General features: G+C 40.6%; 1 protein-coding gene across 1 annotated transcript in view; it reads right to left on the reverse strand.

The window, feature by feature from the left end:
- LOC117265409 (plectin) overlaps positions 1-13,658 on the reverse strand; it is a 199,793-nt gene extending 186,135 nt beyond the window's left edge. Inside the window, exons 1-2 of the mRNA XM_078171229.1 lie at positions 13,250-13,658; positions 8,299-8,495 (exon numbers count right to left, since the gene is read on the reverse strand). Coding sequence (XP_078027355.1) covers positions 8,299-8,488 — 190 coding nt within the window. The 5' untranslated portion in view covers positions 8,489-8,495; positions 13,250-13,658. The remainder of the gene's footprint in view (positions 1-8,298; positions 8,496-13,249) is intronic.
- Positions 13,659-17,430: the final 3,772 nt, after the last annotated feature.

A 17,430-nucleotide genomic window follows, 5' to 3' on the forward strand; every position in this document is an offset into this window, starting at 1 on the left:
ATTAATGTTTTTTTTTTCACACCACTCCGCTCCGAGAATAAGATGCCAGTCTCCACAAATCAGACCACGTCTTTTATACTCAAGCGTCCTGGGGGATTACCAAAGCACAGCTCACCGTTGATGGAAAAAGCCATGGGGGAAACAAACAAAACCTTGTGTACACACACACGTAAGCACACACACACCGGCAGGAGTTTAATACTGGCCAACAGCTAGACTGATAGTCTGGCTTCACAAGATGACAAACCTCTCAACAAAAGCGTGACAGTTGTTACTGTGGGAGAATTTATGGCTGGCTTGAACTAAAACAGGACTTATCATCTGCTGGATTTTGATGGAGGGGGAATTATTTTGTCAGTGGAGACATGGTTTGAAAGTCAAGAGAATCTCTCTGTTTTTCCTTCCTTGTACTTTCAGCTCTCCCTGCTATAAATTAGGTTTATTATTACCTAAACTGAATCTATGCCATTGTAAATAGCAGACATTGGACTATGACTGATGGAATTTGACATATAATTGCTGCTTGTGAGCAGTGTTTCAGAATTTAAAGGAGCTAATTAAAGACATCTCCTCACCTCCCTCTTTCTTCTGTGTCACTGTGTCAACTCATCATCACCAGTCTGACGGCATGACGCAGTCCACTGTCAATCAGCCAGGGCTGGGGCTGTTCTAGCATAGTGCAATAATGTTGCAACGTTGCTGTAATAACAGTAAAGTAACTGTGGGACAAGCACAGAAACAGACCTGGCTCCCTCTTCTGGATATCCCAAACAGTGTCTGACTGAAACACTCTGATGCACTGCAGCAGCAAGTATGTTTTTCCACTTTCCTGCCTGGATCTGTCCATTTCACTGTGGCTCATTTATTGGATTTCAAACTGATGGTGAAGTTCAGCATTCCTCCCTGACACTGCGTGTAATGGGGAAGGCCCAAAGGTCAGATCTGTAAAAAAGGGAAAATAAAGCTGCTCTGTCTGACAGACTCATTCAGTGAGCATAAAACTTGCTGTCTGCTGAAATGAGGCAGAGCACCGTAACGCAAAGGGGCACAAGGAATACACTATGTAGTCGATGCTATTTGAAACGGGTGTGGGAAATGAGGCACATTTTCCAGAAGCTGAGATGACTCTCCAGGAACACTTTCAGGCTACGGCCTCTTTGACAGAAAGTGCCACCTAGTGGGCAAATGTCTTATTGCCGTCTGAAGTGTGTTCGCCTATCAGTATAGAGCTTGATCTATGATAAGTTGACATTTAATAAGCTATTGTAGCTAAACTGCAGCTGAGATCCAAGAATAGGTACAGGCCAATGCTGATAAAGAAAACAGCATCACAAACCCAGCATTTAGTTCACACAAGACATTTTTCAAATCTGAGGAATATGATTTGAAATACAAAGAGGCTTTCATAATGTAAGTGCATCACATTAGCAGAGCAAAAATGTGAAGCATAATATGATAAAATGCCAAAGTATCCAGCTCTAATGCTTCCATTAAATGTGTTTTATTGCACTATTATGGAACCCGCCTGAGGATAAGAGGCCATGTTCGTGTCTATGGAGTAACTGTCAGTGGTGCTACCACTGCATTTGTGTAGATGAAGATTTACAGCTGTGAAGGGGCATCTTTTCTCTGGTCCTGTAAATGCGTACACTCAGAACATGAGAAACACACAGTCAGGGACTCACATAATTCCTCCATACTGCCTGTAATATACAAGCTACATAGTCCTGCTCACATACTTGGGCTCTGTTCATCTACACTGATTATTTCCACAGTAAATCTCCATCACGTGGGCCACAGTATGGAGAGTCTCTGTGTGGCAGCATCTCAGTGGCAGATCATAGCCTCCTCATAATGAATAATTGAGGGGTACTTTGCAGGGATGTTGGGATTAAGTACAGCTCAAGGCCAACACTGGAGCAACCACGACTGCAAGTGAAGCCAACATTAATGAAATAAGATTAAATTAGTGTCAACAAACTTGATCTCCTGAAATTAATATCACAATAAACCCAGAAGAAATATGAGATTTTACCTTTTTAATTTAACAACTGCTAATGCAACATGATGACTGCAATGATGACAAAATAATCACCTATTACACGTTTTTCTTTATTCATCAGACTGTAACACATTGTGCGCAATGCAGACTATAAGTCCATCAGAACTACAGGCACTCGTTCTTTAGTACTTCCTGACAGTTCTTTTAATATAGCCACCTGACAAACAGAAATGTGTTGAGATTAAAGGGGAACTGCCCCGATTACAAGTCTGTTTACTGCTTTTGTGAAAAGGTTGTATGAATCATTTTGTGGCCCAAAGCTGCAGTGGAGTCTGATAAATTTCCTTAAGTGACATCATTTGAGTCATTGTCGGTAAGGGCTTTAGAAAGACAAAGCTCAAAACACACGGCGTATTATGTGGCGCATGTCAAGTGCCGCCCCTAGCACACACCAGAGGCATCACACTGCAGCTCGTTAAAAGACAACCACACAAAGCTATCTGTTACTGAAAGATCTGTACCTCTTCCACCCCTGCGTTAGCTTAAAATCTCAACCTAAAGAGCCGATCTCCAGGGCTATGACTCGCCAGGCAATATCTTTTTGGCCATTGTCTTTAAATGACTGGACAGTGGGTCGTTTAGCTCGGGATATTTCGGGACCTCAACAACAAGTCTCTTGTCATCCAGTCTTTGTCACACATGAGACAACAGTCACAGAGTTCTCTTTGTACATTAATGGTGAGGAGAGGAGTAGAGCTGCCACGGGAGCAGAAAAAAGGAGCTACTTTAGGAGCTGGTATGGAAAAGCAGAGAGCAAGTTGGGGGGAAATGCATTTTAATCTGGGGGCTGCGAGGCTGGAAACAGGACAGTGGCGTAAAGTGCAATGGGGCAGCATGTCCAGGAGCGCCGACACACATCTAGCCATGCTGGTGTGGGGATTGTACATTGAAAACAATAGAGGCGTATTTTTTGACACCCAGCGTTTACCACCAGGGTGTTTTGGCCTTGACTCAAGTCATAAACTACATTTTTCTGAGCTGCATCCTACTGTGTGTAACACACAATCCCCTGGTTATTATTCATGAAACTGAGGTTTTTTATTCAGCATTGATTGATATGCTGCTGTGGTACTTGTATTACTTCATCAATTGTGACCCACTGTGAAAGGTAATGGAACCCATCTTCAATTCCCATATCCTACACAATATGATTATCACTAGGAGGGTGATATAAATGTTCTTTTTTTTCTACAGAACTTCCACTAATTACATAATCTGATCATTTCAGAGGTGCAATTTTCAATGAGTTCATGCTATTTAATATAATGTTACCACTATAAACACAAGCATCAGTCAGTACCTAACTTGATACTTGAAGCAGGCAGTTCTCTTCCAGCTTTGTTATCAGGAATATGGTAGAATGACTTGTTGAAGTCCATGTGCTACAGTAAACTAAGCAACGCACCTCAACTGAAGAAAATGAGGCCATGGATGAGATCAAAATAACCTATTAAAACAGACAATAAACAGATTGAAATAATGATCTTTTAAACATAAAACACATATGAGGTGCAACTGTTTTCACGCAAGCCGTACATGTTTTTGGCGTCCGATGGTATCCAGCCAGCTTTATTACAGCTTTATTTACTGTGCTGTGGTGAAATAAAATCAACCTCCACTGAATTTTGGTGGTGGCAGAAGCCTCAATGGTGGAGATCTCAAAACCAATATAAATAATAAAGATAATATCTTGCAATCTTCATCTCATACTCCAGCTGCAATGCAGAGATTCACGACCAATAGCAAATGAAGTGGCCCCCTTCCCTACCCCCTACCCCCTTCCTTCTGGCCCCCTTGTTGGACCATCTTCGAACCGCCCGTTTGTCACATTTCTACCGTACCCCTCAAGTGAAGGTCAATCAGTTATATCAACAGTCAACCAAATTTTGGCAGGGTTGAGTGTCTGACCTTATACTGAGTTATGTTGCAGAGCTTGGTGCCAGTCCTTGAGTACTGCTGTCATGAACTACACTATACATCAGAGATGACCCCAGCAGCCATACTGTGGACAGTAAATCCTCCCTGTCACCAGTCTGACAGCTGACGGACTGCAGAACTTTCAACTCACTCATTCATTCATTTGTGAAAGCAGGCACACTAGGAGGCCACATGATTTTAGCAGCAAATAACACATACAGATATAGACATACAGCTAAGTAAAATATTTATTAATATAATGAAATCTGGGCAACAAATATAATGCAACTGAACCATTTTGCATCATCTATACTGTCTTAAAGGAATACTTCACCCACAAAATGACAATTTTCTATATCACACGAGTTTTGTAAGAGTTTGTAAGTGAATATTTTGATCTAGTTTTGCTGTTGTAAATCACGGCCGAAGGTTTAAATTAATTCATGAAGAATGTTAGCCATTTTTGGATTCTTCTTTCACCTTTGAGGCATGCAAGAAAAACAAAGTTTTCTCCACAAATTCAACGTAACACGGGGTGAGAAAATTATATACAAAGGGTCATTTTGTGGGAGAAGTATTCCTTGAGGAGAGAAGGCAGGAATTGTTATTAAAAATAATCAATGGAGTAGTGAGTGCTTCACAAAACAGACTTTAATGGTTACATTGGAGGGGCCTATCAAGTCCTCATGTCAATCCCAAAGGAGCCCCCTCATTCCTATTTACAACTTCCTAATGTCACTGCTGGGTAATAAGATCCGATGGTATGTATTCACTTAACACCAGGTCTTAACAAGCTTGCACTCTCATTTTTCGAGGCCTGTTCCCACAGGTGATTAGAGACACATCTAGGCTGCTTTAACTGGTAATTAGAAAGATAGATGTAATTTATAAACTAATTTAATGATCTGCAAAGTTGAGACAAGTCATGTCCTTCAAAGACAGCTGAGAAGACATAAAAGAATACCTGTCCAATGCACCCTGAGCTAAACTTTTCCAATTTTGACCGCTTCACAAAAGGTACAAAAACCAAGGTATAACAAGACCAGTTCAGAGGGGGCTATTTTTGGCCAAGCATAATGTCTTCCTTGAGTGTCTGCTGGTTGAAGTCTGAGGTCACTATGCCCTAAGATTATCTATTTATTTATTTATTTATTTATTTATATATTTATATATTTTTATGTTGATGTCCATGTCCACTTTAGCATTTATCCATTTGGTTCTAACACTGTTTGATAAATCAAACAACTGTAAGGTTTCTCTGCCGACACAGGAGGATGTGAAGCTTCTAAGGAACCAGATAAACATTACAGTGCTGCCTCAGCCTTACAGCAGGTTATCAATAATGAGAACTGTGCACAGGCCACTTCTGATAACCCTCTAGCACATGCTCATCTATATACAGTCAGGGATTCTGCTACAGCCAGTTCGTCAGTCAGCAGAGCCCACAACAAAAGCTCAGCCTCACCCATGGGTGCTGACACAGCCTGGCCTGGCCTTCTGATGGATAGAGGAAGAGCTGCACAGGATGTGAACGCAGGCCTATTGTAGGTGCTAAAGTTATCCAAACTTCCTCTTACCCGGCAGGAGCACAGCATTCGAAAACAAACTTCATCAAAGACTTATTGTGCTAATATTGGCACGATACAACATGCAGGAGTACTGTTTATCAGTACTTTCTGCACTACAATGATAAAAAAGTCATAAAAAATAAACATGTTTCAATGCATGTTTTACTGTTTGTATCAATGACTGTCATCTCTTCATAGTTTCAGTGTAGATATGGGCCTGCTCTGCCTTTGGACACTGACTGTTGAGTCTGTAACACCATTTTGAAATGACTTCAGTATTGAAATTTATGTGATGCAATTTCTTTTGGCATATCTGCCAATGCTGATACTAACATATCTGTGAAATGCCAAAATTGCCTGCTAATATCAGCCTGTTGAGTTGAGCTCTACTGTGTTGGAGGAACTGCATTGCAATGTGATGAGGTACAGGTTAGTTAATTGCATTGACACCATGATAACAGTTCTTTCACTCAGGGGTGATGTCATATATCAAATTACTTGTGTACTATTGCATTATTGACACAAGTCACATCATGTTATAGGAGTGGTACTCATAATTACATATAATGAGTAATGATTATGACTTGGCATTCCTAATAAACTGATTAATTTGCTGCAGTCAGTTTTACATGGGGTTCACACTGACAATGAACTGTGTCAATGTATGTAACACTTGGCCTCAGGCAATCAGCACATCACAGCAGTGGCACTGCTAACCCGTAGTGTAAATAAATACTGTGTTTCCAGCATCCCTACAGTTGAACTGGACAGGATCCCAGCCTATTGTTTAAGTAAGAAGAACCACACCTCACACTTGGAAAACTACTGTCTCTTGCCACTGTCCCTGCCTTAATGTATAAAATGTGCAGTATATCCTGTTCAGCTGGCAAAGCCCATTACCAGTCTGCAGGGGAAACAAATACCTTACATATGTTCAGTGGTGTTTCCTTTTTGCTTACTGTATCACTTGTTAATTGTTCCTTAGTGAGCTGGCATATAAAGTTGCACTAGACAGGTCAAGGCTGCTTAAAATGCATAGCAGGGCTACAGCAGAAAAGAGCATGCTACCACACTGTTAACCCAATAGTGTATGATCCTGTTCTCAACCCCTACCACCATCGGACAAAGATGTCACAGAAATTAAGGATTCTGTCAGTATCTGAAACTGAGCTCTCAGCCAAGTGATGTCATGCTGTCTGACAAGTTCTACCCAGAACACAAACAAGGACTTTCCCACAAAGGACAATGGCCCTGAAGAATGAATTTTCAATTGCTTTTCATAAGTCAACATTATAAATAACTTTCTTCTTCAGTCTGGTTTCCACTACAGACACCACCCTGATGCAGGTGTGAAACAATTTCTAAAATACACTCCACACTATTTCCCTTTCCTTCTGTCCCTGTGTGGAATATTTTCTCTTTAAAGAAGTAAAAGTACCACCTCATGGTTGTATGCCTCCACGAACCAGTCAAGTTGCAGTTACAGTTTGCATTCATGTCTGGTTCAGACTCACATGTAGCCATGACAGCAGACAATGCTTCAAATGTGGATGTTGCTACAAAGAAGCTGCAAATTCTAAAATGTTGATGCTTTACCCATCTTCAATCCATCAGTACAGAAAATCAGCACAGTTTCAAGGTGGACACCCAAGATTAGTGTCACCAAGTAAGTATCCAACCAAATTTCTCCCCTCCTGTTCTTAACTTATGACCTCGAATAATGGCCAGAAAAAAATATACTGTCACAGTAAAGTTGACCTTTGACTTCTCTGATATAAAATGCCATCACTTCATCATTTTATTCTATTAGACATTTGTGGGAAATTGTGTCATAATTAGTGTATGAATTCTTTAGTTATGGTCACAGTGAGGTCACAGTGACTTTTAACCTATTACGAACCAAAACCTATTTGGTGTATCAGCAAGTCCAAGTGGACGTTTGTGCCAAATTTGAGGAATTTCCTCAAGGTTTTCTTGAGATATTGCATTCACAAGAATAAGATTGAGAAGGTCACAGTGACCATGACCTTTGACCACCAAAATCTAATCAGTCCATCTTAAGTCCAAGTGGATATTTGTGCCAAATTTGAAGGAAAATTTCCTTAGGGTATTCTTGGGATATGAGGTTCGCAAGAATGGGATGGATGGACATACTGACAGACAACCTGAAAACGCAACACCTACATGCGACCACATACAGCAGGAACATGCAAATTCTAACCTTTGATGGATGACATTTGTAGTTTGTTAGCTGTACTGCACCATCCACTTTTTTTTTAAATTGTCCTCTGTCAGAATATAAACTGCTCCTCAAGAGAAGGATGGTTTGGACACAGTTAATAAACAGGAGTCAATGGTACAAATGTATCTTTTGAGTGAAATGTCTGAACTTATTATTTAGTTTGCAATTAATGAGCTTGCTAAATGTCACCTAGCAGGCTAGCTAGCTCAGACTGCTTTCCCTTTCCCTCATCGGTAACTTTTTATTGAATGACATAGTGTGCAATCCTGAGAACAAAGACTCTGGGGGGAATAAACAACAACATGTTCCCGGCTTGCCCGTGAGCTACAGGAGTTCATCAACTTGACCTGTGAATAGTCCCTGTGTCACCAGGCCCCCAGCTTGGACACACGGCTGAATTTGTACAAAGGACCTTAAAGGTGAGTTGAGTACACCTCTGCATCACTGAGAACATGTACACACTGTATCACGTGTGAGAACAACACCGCAGCCGTTACAGTCAATCCTACCTGCTATACGAATGACAGCCCTCTCTGCTGGATCCAATACGTCCCCTGAGGCTGACTTGGAGCGTTTGACCCTCTGGTGTTTGGACAGGTTCCAGGGCAGGGTGTCTCCAGGACAGGGGACGCTGCTCCTCTCTCCATAGCTTTCCTCCAGTGGGGTTCGATCCCTGTGTCTGTCTTTACGGGTTGCCATCACCTTCCTACTGGAGAGATTAAAAGTGTGTGAGGAAAGCTGGTGCACTATCTGTCATGCTTGTTGTCCTGGTTATCATGCACAGTGGTTAAAACCCTTCCAATATTTATTTTTAGGTTGTCCAAGGCCTTTGAAACTAGGTTAAATGCTGAACAACTTGAAATTCTGCAGCCAAGTATCCAGCTAATCATTAAATCACTAACTCTTTCATGTATTAGTCAAGAGCTGAGGTGTTAAAGAAAGACACATAGCAGCCAGGGTCAGCCTGTGTCGGGCTTTCTCCTGTGTGCTGTGACCTCACTCCTCTGTTTAACTGGCATTAAAATGTATTGCAAGATAAAACTCAAAACACCTCACATCAGAGTGCCATAAAATGCAAAATGCAGGGCAAGACACACACTGTACTGTGAAATATTATCAGTGGTGTGTGGAGATGTAAGCAGTTTGAGGCTCTATGACCATGATAAGAGCGCTGTATAGACCTTCACCCGCTCATGCAAAATACAAGATGTAACACAGCACCTCCACAGCTTATTTTGCCCTTCTTATGTGGACTTTGGTCAGAGGATGAGAGATGAGTAAAGTAAAACATTTCTAGAGAGTATTACTCCACTGATTTTGCATTTCACTCCAATAACTCTGTCAGACTTACAATGAACAGTTCTTGAAAAAGGATCAAAATCGATACAGCAGAACCAGAAATATTATCTGTTTTATTCCATCTATTTTCCCTCATGTCAACACATGGCACCTATATTACACACACTACAACTAGACCACCTACAATTAAGGCAGAGATTAAGGTGTACTATGCTAGTAGCTGCTAATGTATCCTTAAGCTGCTAGCTTCAATCAGAGATTAGGAGTGGGCTACAGAGGTCTGCTCAGTTTTTCTAACTTAACATCTCCAGATTCTTTTTTGTCATTTCCAAGCATGTAGTCTTTGGTATTAGGGAAAAAATAAGTAGTAGTATTAGAGTAAACTAGAATTACCGCAGCTGTATGAAGTTGACCTTTGACCTTTTGGATATAAAATGTCATCACTTTATTTTATAGTTTGAGGTTTTGTCATAGTTAGCGCAGTAATCTTTGAGTTATGGCTACAAACATGTTTTGTGAGGTCACAGTAACTTTGACCTTTAGCCACCAAAATTCTAATCAGTGTATTTTTCAGTCCGAGTGGAGGTTTGCGTTCATGATAATGAGACAGACAAGGTCACAGTGACTTTGACCTTTGACCTATGACCACCAAAAGCATATAAGTTCATCATCAAATCCAAGTGGACACCTGTGCCTAATTTGAAGAAATTCCTTCAAGGCGTTATTGACATATTGTGTTCATGAGAACGAGATGGATGAGAGGTCATTGTCACCTTGGCATTCGACCCTTGACCAGTAAAATCTAAATCAGTTCATCCTTGAGTCCAAGTGAATGTTTGTACCAAATTAAAGAAAATCCCTGAAGGCCTTCTTGAGATAATGTGTTCATTGTTGAGTCCAAGTGAACATTTGTGCAAAATTCACCCAAGGTTTTCTTGAGATATTGTGTTCACAACAATGGTACGGACAGACAACCTGAAAACATACTGCCTCCGGCCACAACTATTGCCGGCACAGATGCAAAAGAATATGGGTAAAAATATAGGATTTCGAGGGAAAAAAATCATAACAATACCTGAATAAATTCATGTTTTTGAGTAAGAAAAATCATAATAATACAGGAATTTAGAGGTTATAATTTAACGAAATACTATGCTAGCCATACTATTTCACGAAAAAAAAGTAATTTTACGAGAAAAGTCATAATGTTACGTGAATGAACTCAGAAATTTAAGAGACAAAACTTGCAAATTTATGCCAGAGTCAGATGATATAGTATAAAGATTGAAAAGCAACATCTGAGTCAATAAATAATAAATCAAAATCATCTCACACAGGATTTGAAAAAGTCTTCCTCTCGATCAACTAATCAAATACATCTGTCCTGACCTCCCTCACTCTTTACACTAGGTCACCTGACTTTCTGGCATAAACTTTTACCTTTTTTTCCTAGTAAATCAATGAGTTTATCCACGTAATATTACAAGGTTTTTCTCATAAATTCCAACTTCATTCATGTAATATTACGTCTTTTTTTCTTGAAATCGTATCACTTGGTTTTATTTTTGAATTAAGTTTTTTTTTTATCCTAAAAAAAAAAAAAAAAGCTCTGTATTTTTCATTCCTTTACTTTTTCTTAATGTGGACCTAATACTCTGTTGTGCTTCAGCCCTAACCAGTGCTGGCTGACTCAAGTGACATCACTTGAATCAATTTATCAGCTTCTGGAGCCGGAAAAGGCTCCAGCTTTTATCATATATGCAGTGATACTCCCAACACCTCTGATATGTAGAATTGATGGAGTTCCCCTTTAAGTCAACACTTTATAATACTGCTATTCACCACTCACTATACAGTAGGTGTAGTGTTGACTATTTGCTCATTCTCTGACCTTTGGCTTAGGTTAAATATTTACCAGTAATGCATCCCATCAGTAACTGTATAAATAGTGACAGAGCAGAATGGTTATCCTCTGTGAAATATCACAAGTCTCTACATATGACATCATAGCCATCCTACAGCCCATTAATGTTTTGTACAGTACAATGTGTATATTGCTGAAGGGAAATTATTCCATAATAAAGCTGTCCTATTTGCAATTGAAAACCCAACAGCGGTTGTTAGCAAGACAAGTGCTACATAATAGCCTACAATTCATATGAACACGATAACCGTTAAAGGTGTGTGAAAATATGTGCTGAGAGATCAGGAATGACACAGCCCAGGGTAACACACACACCCTCGCTTAGTGAAAGTAGAACCATCACAAACCTGAGCTAGTCAACACAGAGTAGTTACATGAGTCATCATAAACACAGTCTGTGTACCTGCCAAATAAAAGTGAAGTGTGGCTTCCTGAAAGGCTCTCCGAGGCGACACCTTCTCACACTTTCTGTCACCTCGTGACACAATCACTTGACCTTATGGCAGAAATATTTAAAGAGAGCTCAGGAAGCATGATTTGGCTTAAAGGATAACTATGGCATTTTTCAACCTGGACTCTATTTCAAAGTGTAAATTGGTCTAAGAGACTGATGTGAACAACAGCTTTTGAAATTGCTCCAGTATTGAGGGAGGTGGCAGCAGCCGGCAGCCACAGAATAAGCTGCAATGGAGGCACATGGGGCAATTAAACAAAGTCACTGTGTGTCCATTGAAAGTGGTTATTTCTGACACAGAGCAGCTCAGATTGTTATCATTCTTTACCTTTTCACTTGATCCAGTCTGTTTGTTATTACCTCCTCAAGCAGAAGTCTCTTTCAGAAATATCACAAGCTGTCACTGGTTGCAGGAAAACAACAGTGGAAACGTGTGTGAGTTTTGGAGAGAGTATCATAACAAGAGTATTCTACACTAAACATAGTTTAGCGTTACCTAAAATGTTCAGTGTCATGGATGATTATTTACCTGATCTCAATCATGTGGATGAAGGCTTTGAGTTTGACCGCCAGCAGTATTTATGTGAGCTGGAGTATACATGTAAAAAGAGGAGGAGGAGAGAGCAAGGCAGCAGAGGGCAGCTGCTGTAAGGACATGAGGCTGGGAGCTGTTATCCTTTAAAGGTCCAGTGTGTACGATTTAGTGGGATTTAGCAGTGAAGTTACAGAACTGAAACGTCATCCTGATGCCAAGCAAGCATGCAGGAAGACCTCTGAATCTCGAGCAAGTGTTTAATTTGTCCATTCTGGGCTACTGTAGAACAACATGGCGAATTCCTTAAAAGAGTATCCACTTTGCATGTAAACAGCCCCTTCTAAGGTAAAACACAGCTATTCTCATTTTCAGATGACTATACACTAATGAAAACATAGTAATAAATATTATACAGTATACCTTTAACTACAACAGCGATGACTTGGATATTAAATAATGTGAGCAAACAAATATTTATGTTGCGTGGTTAGGACAGTGACACACCCACTGTGAGATATAACCCTGTTACAGTGGGTGATAGCACCGCTGTAACATGTCACAGCTGACCTGTGTTCAGAGTTCAGTTATCATGCTGCACATGTAAATGTTTTGCAGCCCAGTAAGCACTGGGTCATGATGTCATTACAAAACAGTAACTAGGTTTTCAAACACTGACAGGCAGCAAATTATGTGTTAATTCATTTGTTTCCATGCCCACATAGTATCTGGAGCATACGTTGACACTACTTACATTAAAAAGGAGCCTATTGCCATGCATTATGGTTTTACAGCATTACAGACCACACAATATCGAAACAAATGAATGGCCAGTGCTGCAGGATTACAGTAAAAGCCAGGCTACTAACTGGCTCATAAATTTTGTTTACATTAAGAAATTGTGAAATTGTCTGTAATTTAGGAACTCCAGTAGGAGTGGCAGCCACAATTTGGTTAGAAAAGGGCAGTAATGCTAATTGGAATATGTTATTCAGGACTGTGGTGCAATTAATCCTTGCATGATTGTGCTGGATACTTTAAGAAATCTAGGAACCTGCACTACTGGCCTGATTCACCTGCATAAAACGTACACTATGTATGATGACTCAGTATGACAAGTTAACACTAGACTATTACTCTGGCTCTACAACACACCAGTTTTTCCTGAAGTGTTCACCCAAACCCATGCGCACAAACACACACACACACACACACACACACACACAGCAGCAGCAGTGAAAATCGTCTTACCTTACTGCTGTGCTGGATCAGTGCGTAAAAAGCCTGTCAAACAGCCATGAACGCATGTGGCGGTGCTTCTGTCTGTGTCCTGCTGCAGGTTATCGCCAGCCAAAACAAATAAAGCCGACTGCCCGTGTGTGTGTGACAGCGCATTGCATGTGTGTGCCGGTAATGTTGAGATAGCCACTCCTTTTACAGGAGGCAGGGCTGGAGGAGGCTGGAGAGACGACCCGCCGTGCAGAATCCGCAGTCATCTGTGATGTTTGTCTTTGCTCTGCCCGCTCTTTCTCATCTAATGTCCGACTCTGGCGACACCTCCGAGTTTAATGGTCGGTGCTTATTCATGCAGTCGTTAACTATCATCCGAAATGCTGCTTCTAATCTTCATAATTGCAGAGGTGAGGAGGAAGCGTCCTTGGTCCAGCCACACCGCGGAGCTGCTGTGGAGCTGCTGCACCGATCGAGAGCAATTAACGGTGTTTGGCCACCAGCAGGGTTTCGTGCTGCGGTGCAAAGCTGCATGACTCACTGTTCCATTAGTTTGCCTGGTTGTCCCGGGCCCAGCACTGTTGTGTCTCTGCAAAGCTCTCAGATATTAACAAAATTACGCTTTCAGGTAGTGGTGATGTTTGGATGAGGCTCTCCTAATGGGATGGGAGGTGTTTCATTAAATACTCACGTGTTAACAAATATCACGTGACATAAAAAAAAATGCAAACACAGTGTGACCTCATGCTGAGAAACAGCAGTGATGGAAAGTAACCAAGTACATCAAGTACACTACTACAGGTGCATCTCAAAAAATATCATGGAAAAGTTCATTTTTTCCCTTAATTTAATTCATTACACATAAAGTGAAATAATTCGAGCCTATTTTTTGTTTTAATTTTGATAACTACAAGTTACAGTTCATGAAAATCAAAAGTTCAATATCTTATAATATAAGCATATCACATAAGACCAATTAAAAAAAGGCCATCAGCCTGTGGCACTGCTGAGGTGTTATGGAAGCCCAGGTTGCTTTGATAGCGACAATCAGCTCATCTGCATTAATAATAATGCTAATAATTATGATAATAGATTGGGCGGCGCAGTGGTGTGGTGGTTAGCACTGTCGCCTCACAGCAAGAGGGTTCCTGGTTTTATCCCGGGTGTGGGAGCCCTTCTGTGCGGAGTTCTGTGTTCTCCCCGTGTCACCATGGGTTTTCTCCAGGCACTCCAGCTTCCTCCCACAGTCCAAAGACATGCAGGTTGGGGACAGGTTAACTGGTGACTCTAAATTGGCCGTAGGTGTGAATGTGAGTGTGACTGGTTGTCTGTCTCTATGTATCAGGAGTAGGAGGTGATGAAGGCGTGGATGAGGGTCTCTGCAGCTGAGGAGGAGAGGGATGGACGGAGGCAGGCGATGTTCTTAAGGTGAAAGAAGGATGTTGGGTGTGGTGTTTCTCATCTTCCTCTTGACAATACCCCATAGATTCTAGATGGGGTTCAGGTCAGACAAGTTAGCTGGTCAGTCAAGCACAGTAACACTGTGTTCAGCAAACTACTTACTAGTCGTTTTGGCACTGTGGGCAGGTGCCCAGTCCTGCTGGAAAAGGAAATCAGCATCTCCATAAAGCTCATTAGCAGACAGATGCATGAAGTGCTCTAAAGTTTCCTGGTAGACAGCTGCATTGACTTTGGACTTGATGAAACACAGCGGACCAACACCAGCAGATGACATGGCACCCCAAATCATCACTGGACTTCAAGCAACTTGGATTCTGTGCCTCAACGCTCTTCCTCCAGTCTCTGGGATCTTGATTTCCGAATGAAATTCAAAAGGTACTTTCATCTCAAAAGAGGACTTTGGACCATTGAGACCAATGTGAACAGACAGCCCTTTCAGCAGTGACCTTCTGTGGCTTACCTTCCTTGCGGCTTCCCCATGATGTAGTTGTGTGAACCAGACTGAGAGATTAAAGGCCCAGGAAACCTTTTGCAGGTGTTTTGAGTTAATTAGCTAGTTAGAGCTCTTCTCAGGACTGTGTGAGTCCAGAATATATACAGTTTTCACTTTCTGAAATAACACCTGTATACCTAAAGTACAATTTTGAGTTACTTGTACTTTATTTTAAGGGTAACTTTGGTATTTTTTAACCTGGATCCTATTTCCCCGCATCTTTGTATCTAAGTGACTAATGGGAATAACAGTTTTTGAAACTGGTCCAGTAATGACCAAGACCGCTGCAACCCGCAGCTGCAAACAGGCTACAGTGTCACCACTTGAGGCAATTGAGCACTGTCAATTTACGTCCAATAAAATGTATTGTTTTTGCCACTGACAGGCTCAGATTGGTATTCTCAGTGTCTGACAACATTATGGAAAAGATCCCTACAGAGATAACCCTGTTTGTAAGAGAGTAAGATCCTGTTTGTTTAACCAGAAACAGCCCCCAAAATATCACCACCAAACCAACCAGACTCCACAGTAATTTTAGCATTTATAGAGCTAGCATACTTACTCATCTAACTGGGTGAATCAAGGGTTTATTTCAACCAAACCAGAGTTGCTGACTTTTGAAACTGTGGAAAAGACACACAAGGTGGGTTAACGTGAGTTTTGTGAATTTTATTTTGTTTCTGTGGACTTTGAATGAAGCATGTTTTAGGATGATGAAAATACAGTTGTTTTTTTTAAATGGAGTCTGGCTGGTTTGATGATAGCAATTTTGGGGTTGTTTCTGGTTAAACAAAAAGGATCTTACTCCTAAACAAAAAGGTCCCTCTCTTTGGTGATCATTGCCATATGTTGTCAGACAGTTAGTTTTTTGGGGCTGTTAGTGACCAAAACAAGCACATTTAGTGGATGTAAATTAATGGTGCACAATTGCCCCAAGTGACTACATTGCAGACTGTTTAGCCACCACCATCTGCAGCAGTCTTACTCATTACTGGATCAATTGCAAAACTTGTTGTTCCCATTAGTCACTTAGACACAACGACATGGGAAAATAGGGTCTGGGTTGAAAAATACTGAAGTTGCCCTTTAAGTACTTTCATTTTCTGCTACTTTTTACTTCTGCGTCTCTACATTTCAGAGGCAAATGTATCATCTTTAACCCACCAGGCCTAATTACTTCATATATTTAGTTATTAGCCTACTTTGTGTAGTAGGTCAGTTATGATGTAATAGGTAATTATAGATTAAAATGAGATTTTATTGATTCACGGGGATAAATTTACATCAAAAGCTACCCAGCAGATTATACAATCAAAAAATTAAATCAGCTCTTCCTTTGCCAGCTTCAACAATAAAGTCATGAACACATCAATGCATCAATAATTGTAATCTAATAATATTATATATATTCTTTTGAAAATGTGCTATTTGCAGGTCATTTTATATTTTGATGCTTATACTTTTACTAAAGTAAAAATTTGAACGCATGACTTTTACTTGTAACAGAGTATTTCAAAACGGTGTTATTGCTCCTCTTAACTTAACTACATGATCAGAGTTCTTCAACCACTGGGATCCAGTCACTGTCACTCTTCACGATTACTGTACATTGGGCAATATTTGTTTAGTGCAACCAATACAGACACACAATGTGTTAATCTTTGAAGCAAAAGATGACTAGAAAATACAGAATTTGAGATTTTATGTAGTAGTTACATCCTCAGGGACCCACCACAAGGACAGCATGTGCTATGAACAGCCCTGAGTCAGCATTTGTTCCTGCTTTATGCTGTGTAATGCTCAGCCAATCAGAACATTATGCTGTGTAGTGTTCAGCCAATCGCAAATTCTTTAGGCAAACTTGTTAGAGATTGCTTAACAGGTTGTACAACCTTATATACATTCAAGGTGGTGTGAAAACTTGTCAGAAAATGTCAAAGTAATTTGCAGTGTCAGTGATTCCCAAGATTAGTTTGGCTTCTTAATGTATATGCTTGAACATCTTCAAGCTTCTGCAAACCCTTGAAGAAACAGTCAGAGGAGGAATAACCTGGGACAAATGGTCACAGCAGACATTCATTTTAAAGAGTCAAAGGCCAAAAATGTTGGGAACCACTGATCTGACACAGTGGGGGCTGCATCAAGAAATATGCCCATTCAGCTATGAATATGTTTCAGTCAACCACCATTTCAGTAGTTCTAATGTTGTGGGTATCTATATAATATTAATTTTTACTAATAAAATATT

Source organism: Epinephelus lanceolatus, chromosome 10 (assembly GCF_041903045.1).
Source record: "Epinephelus lanceolatus isolate andai-2023 chromosome 10, ASM4190304v1, whole genome shotgun sequence".
Taxonomy (NCBI): Eukaryota; Metazoa; Chordata; class Actinopteri; order Perciformes; family Serranidae; genus Epinephelus; species Epinephelus lanceolatus.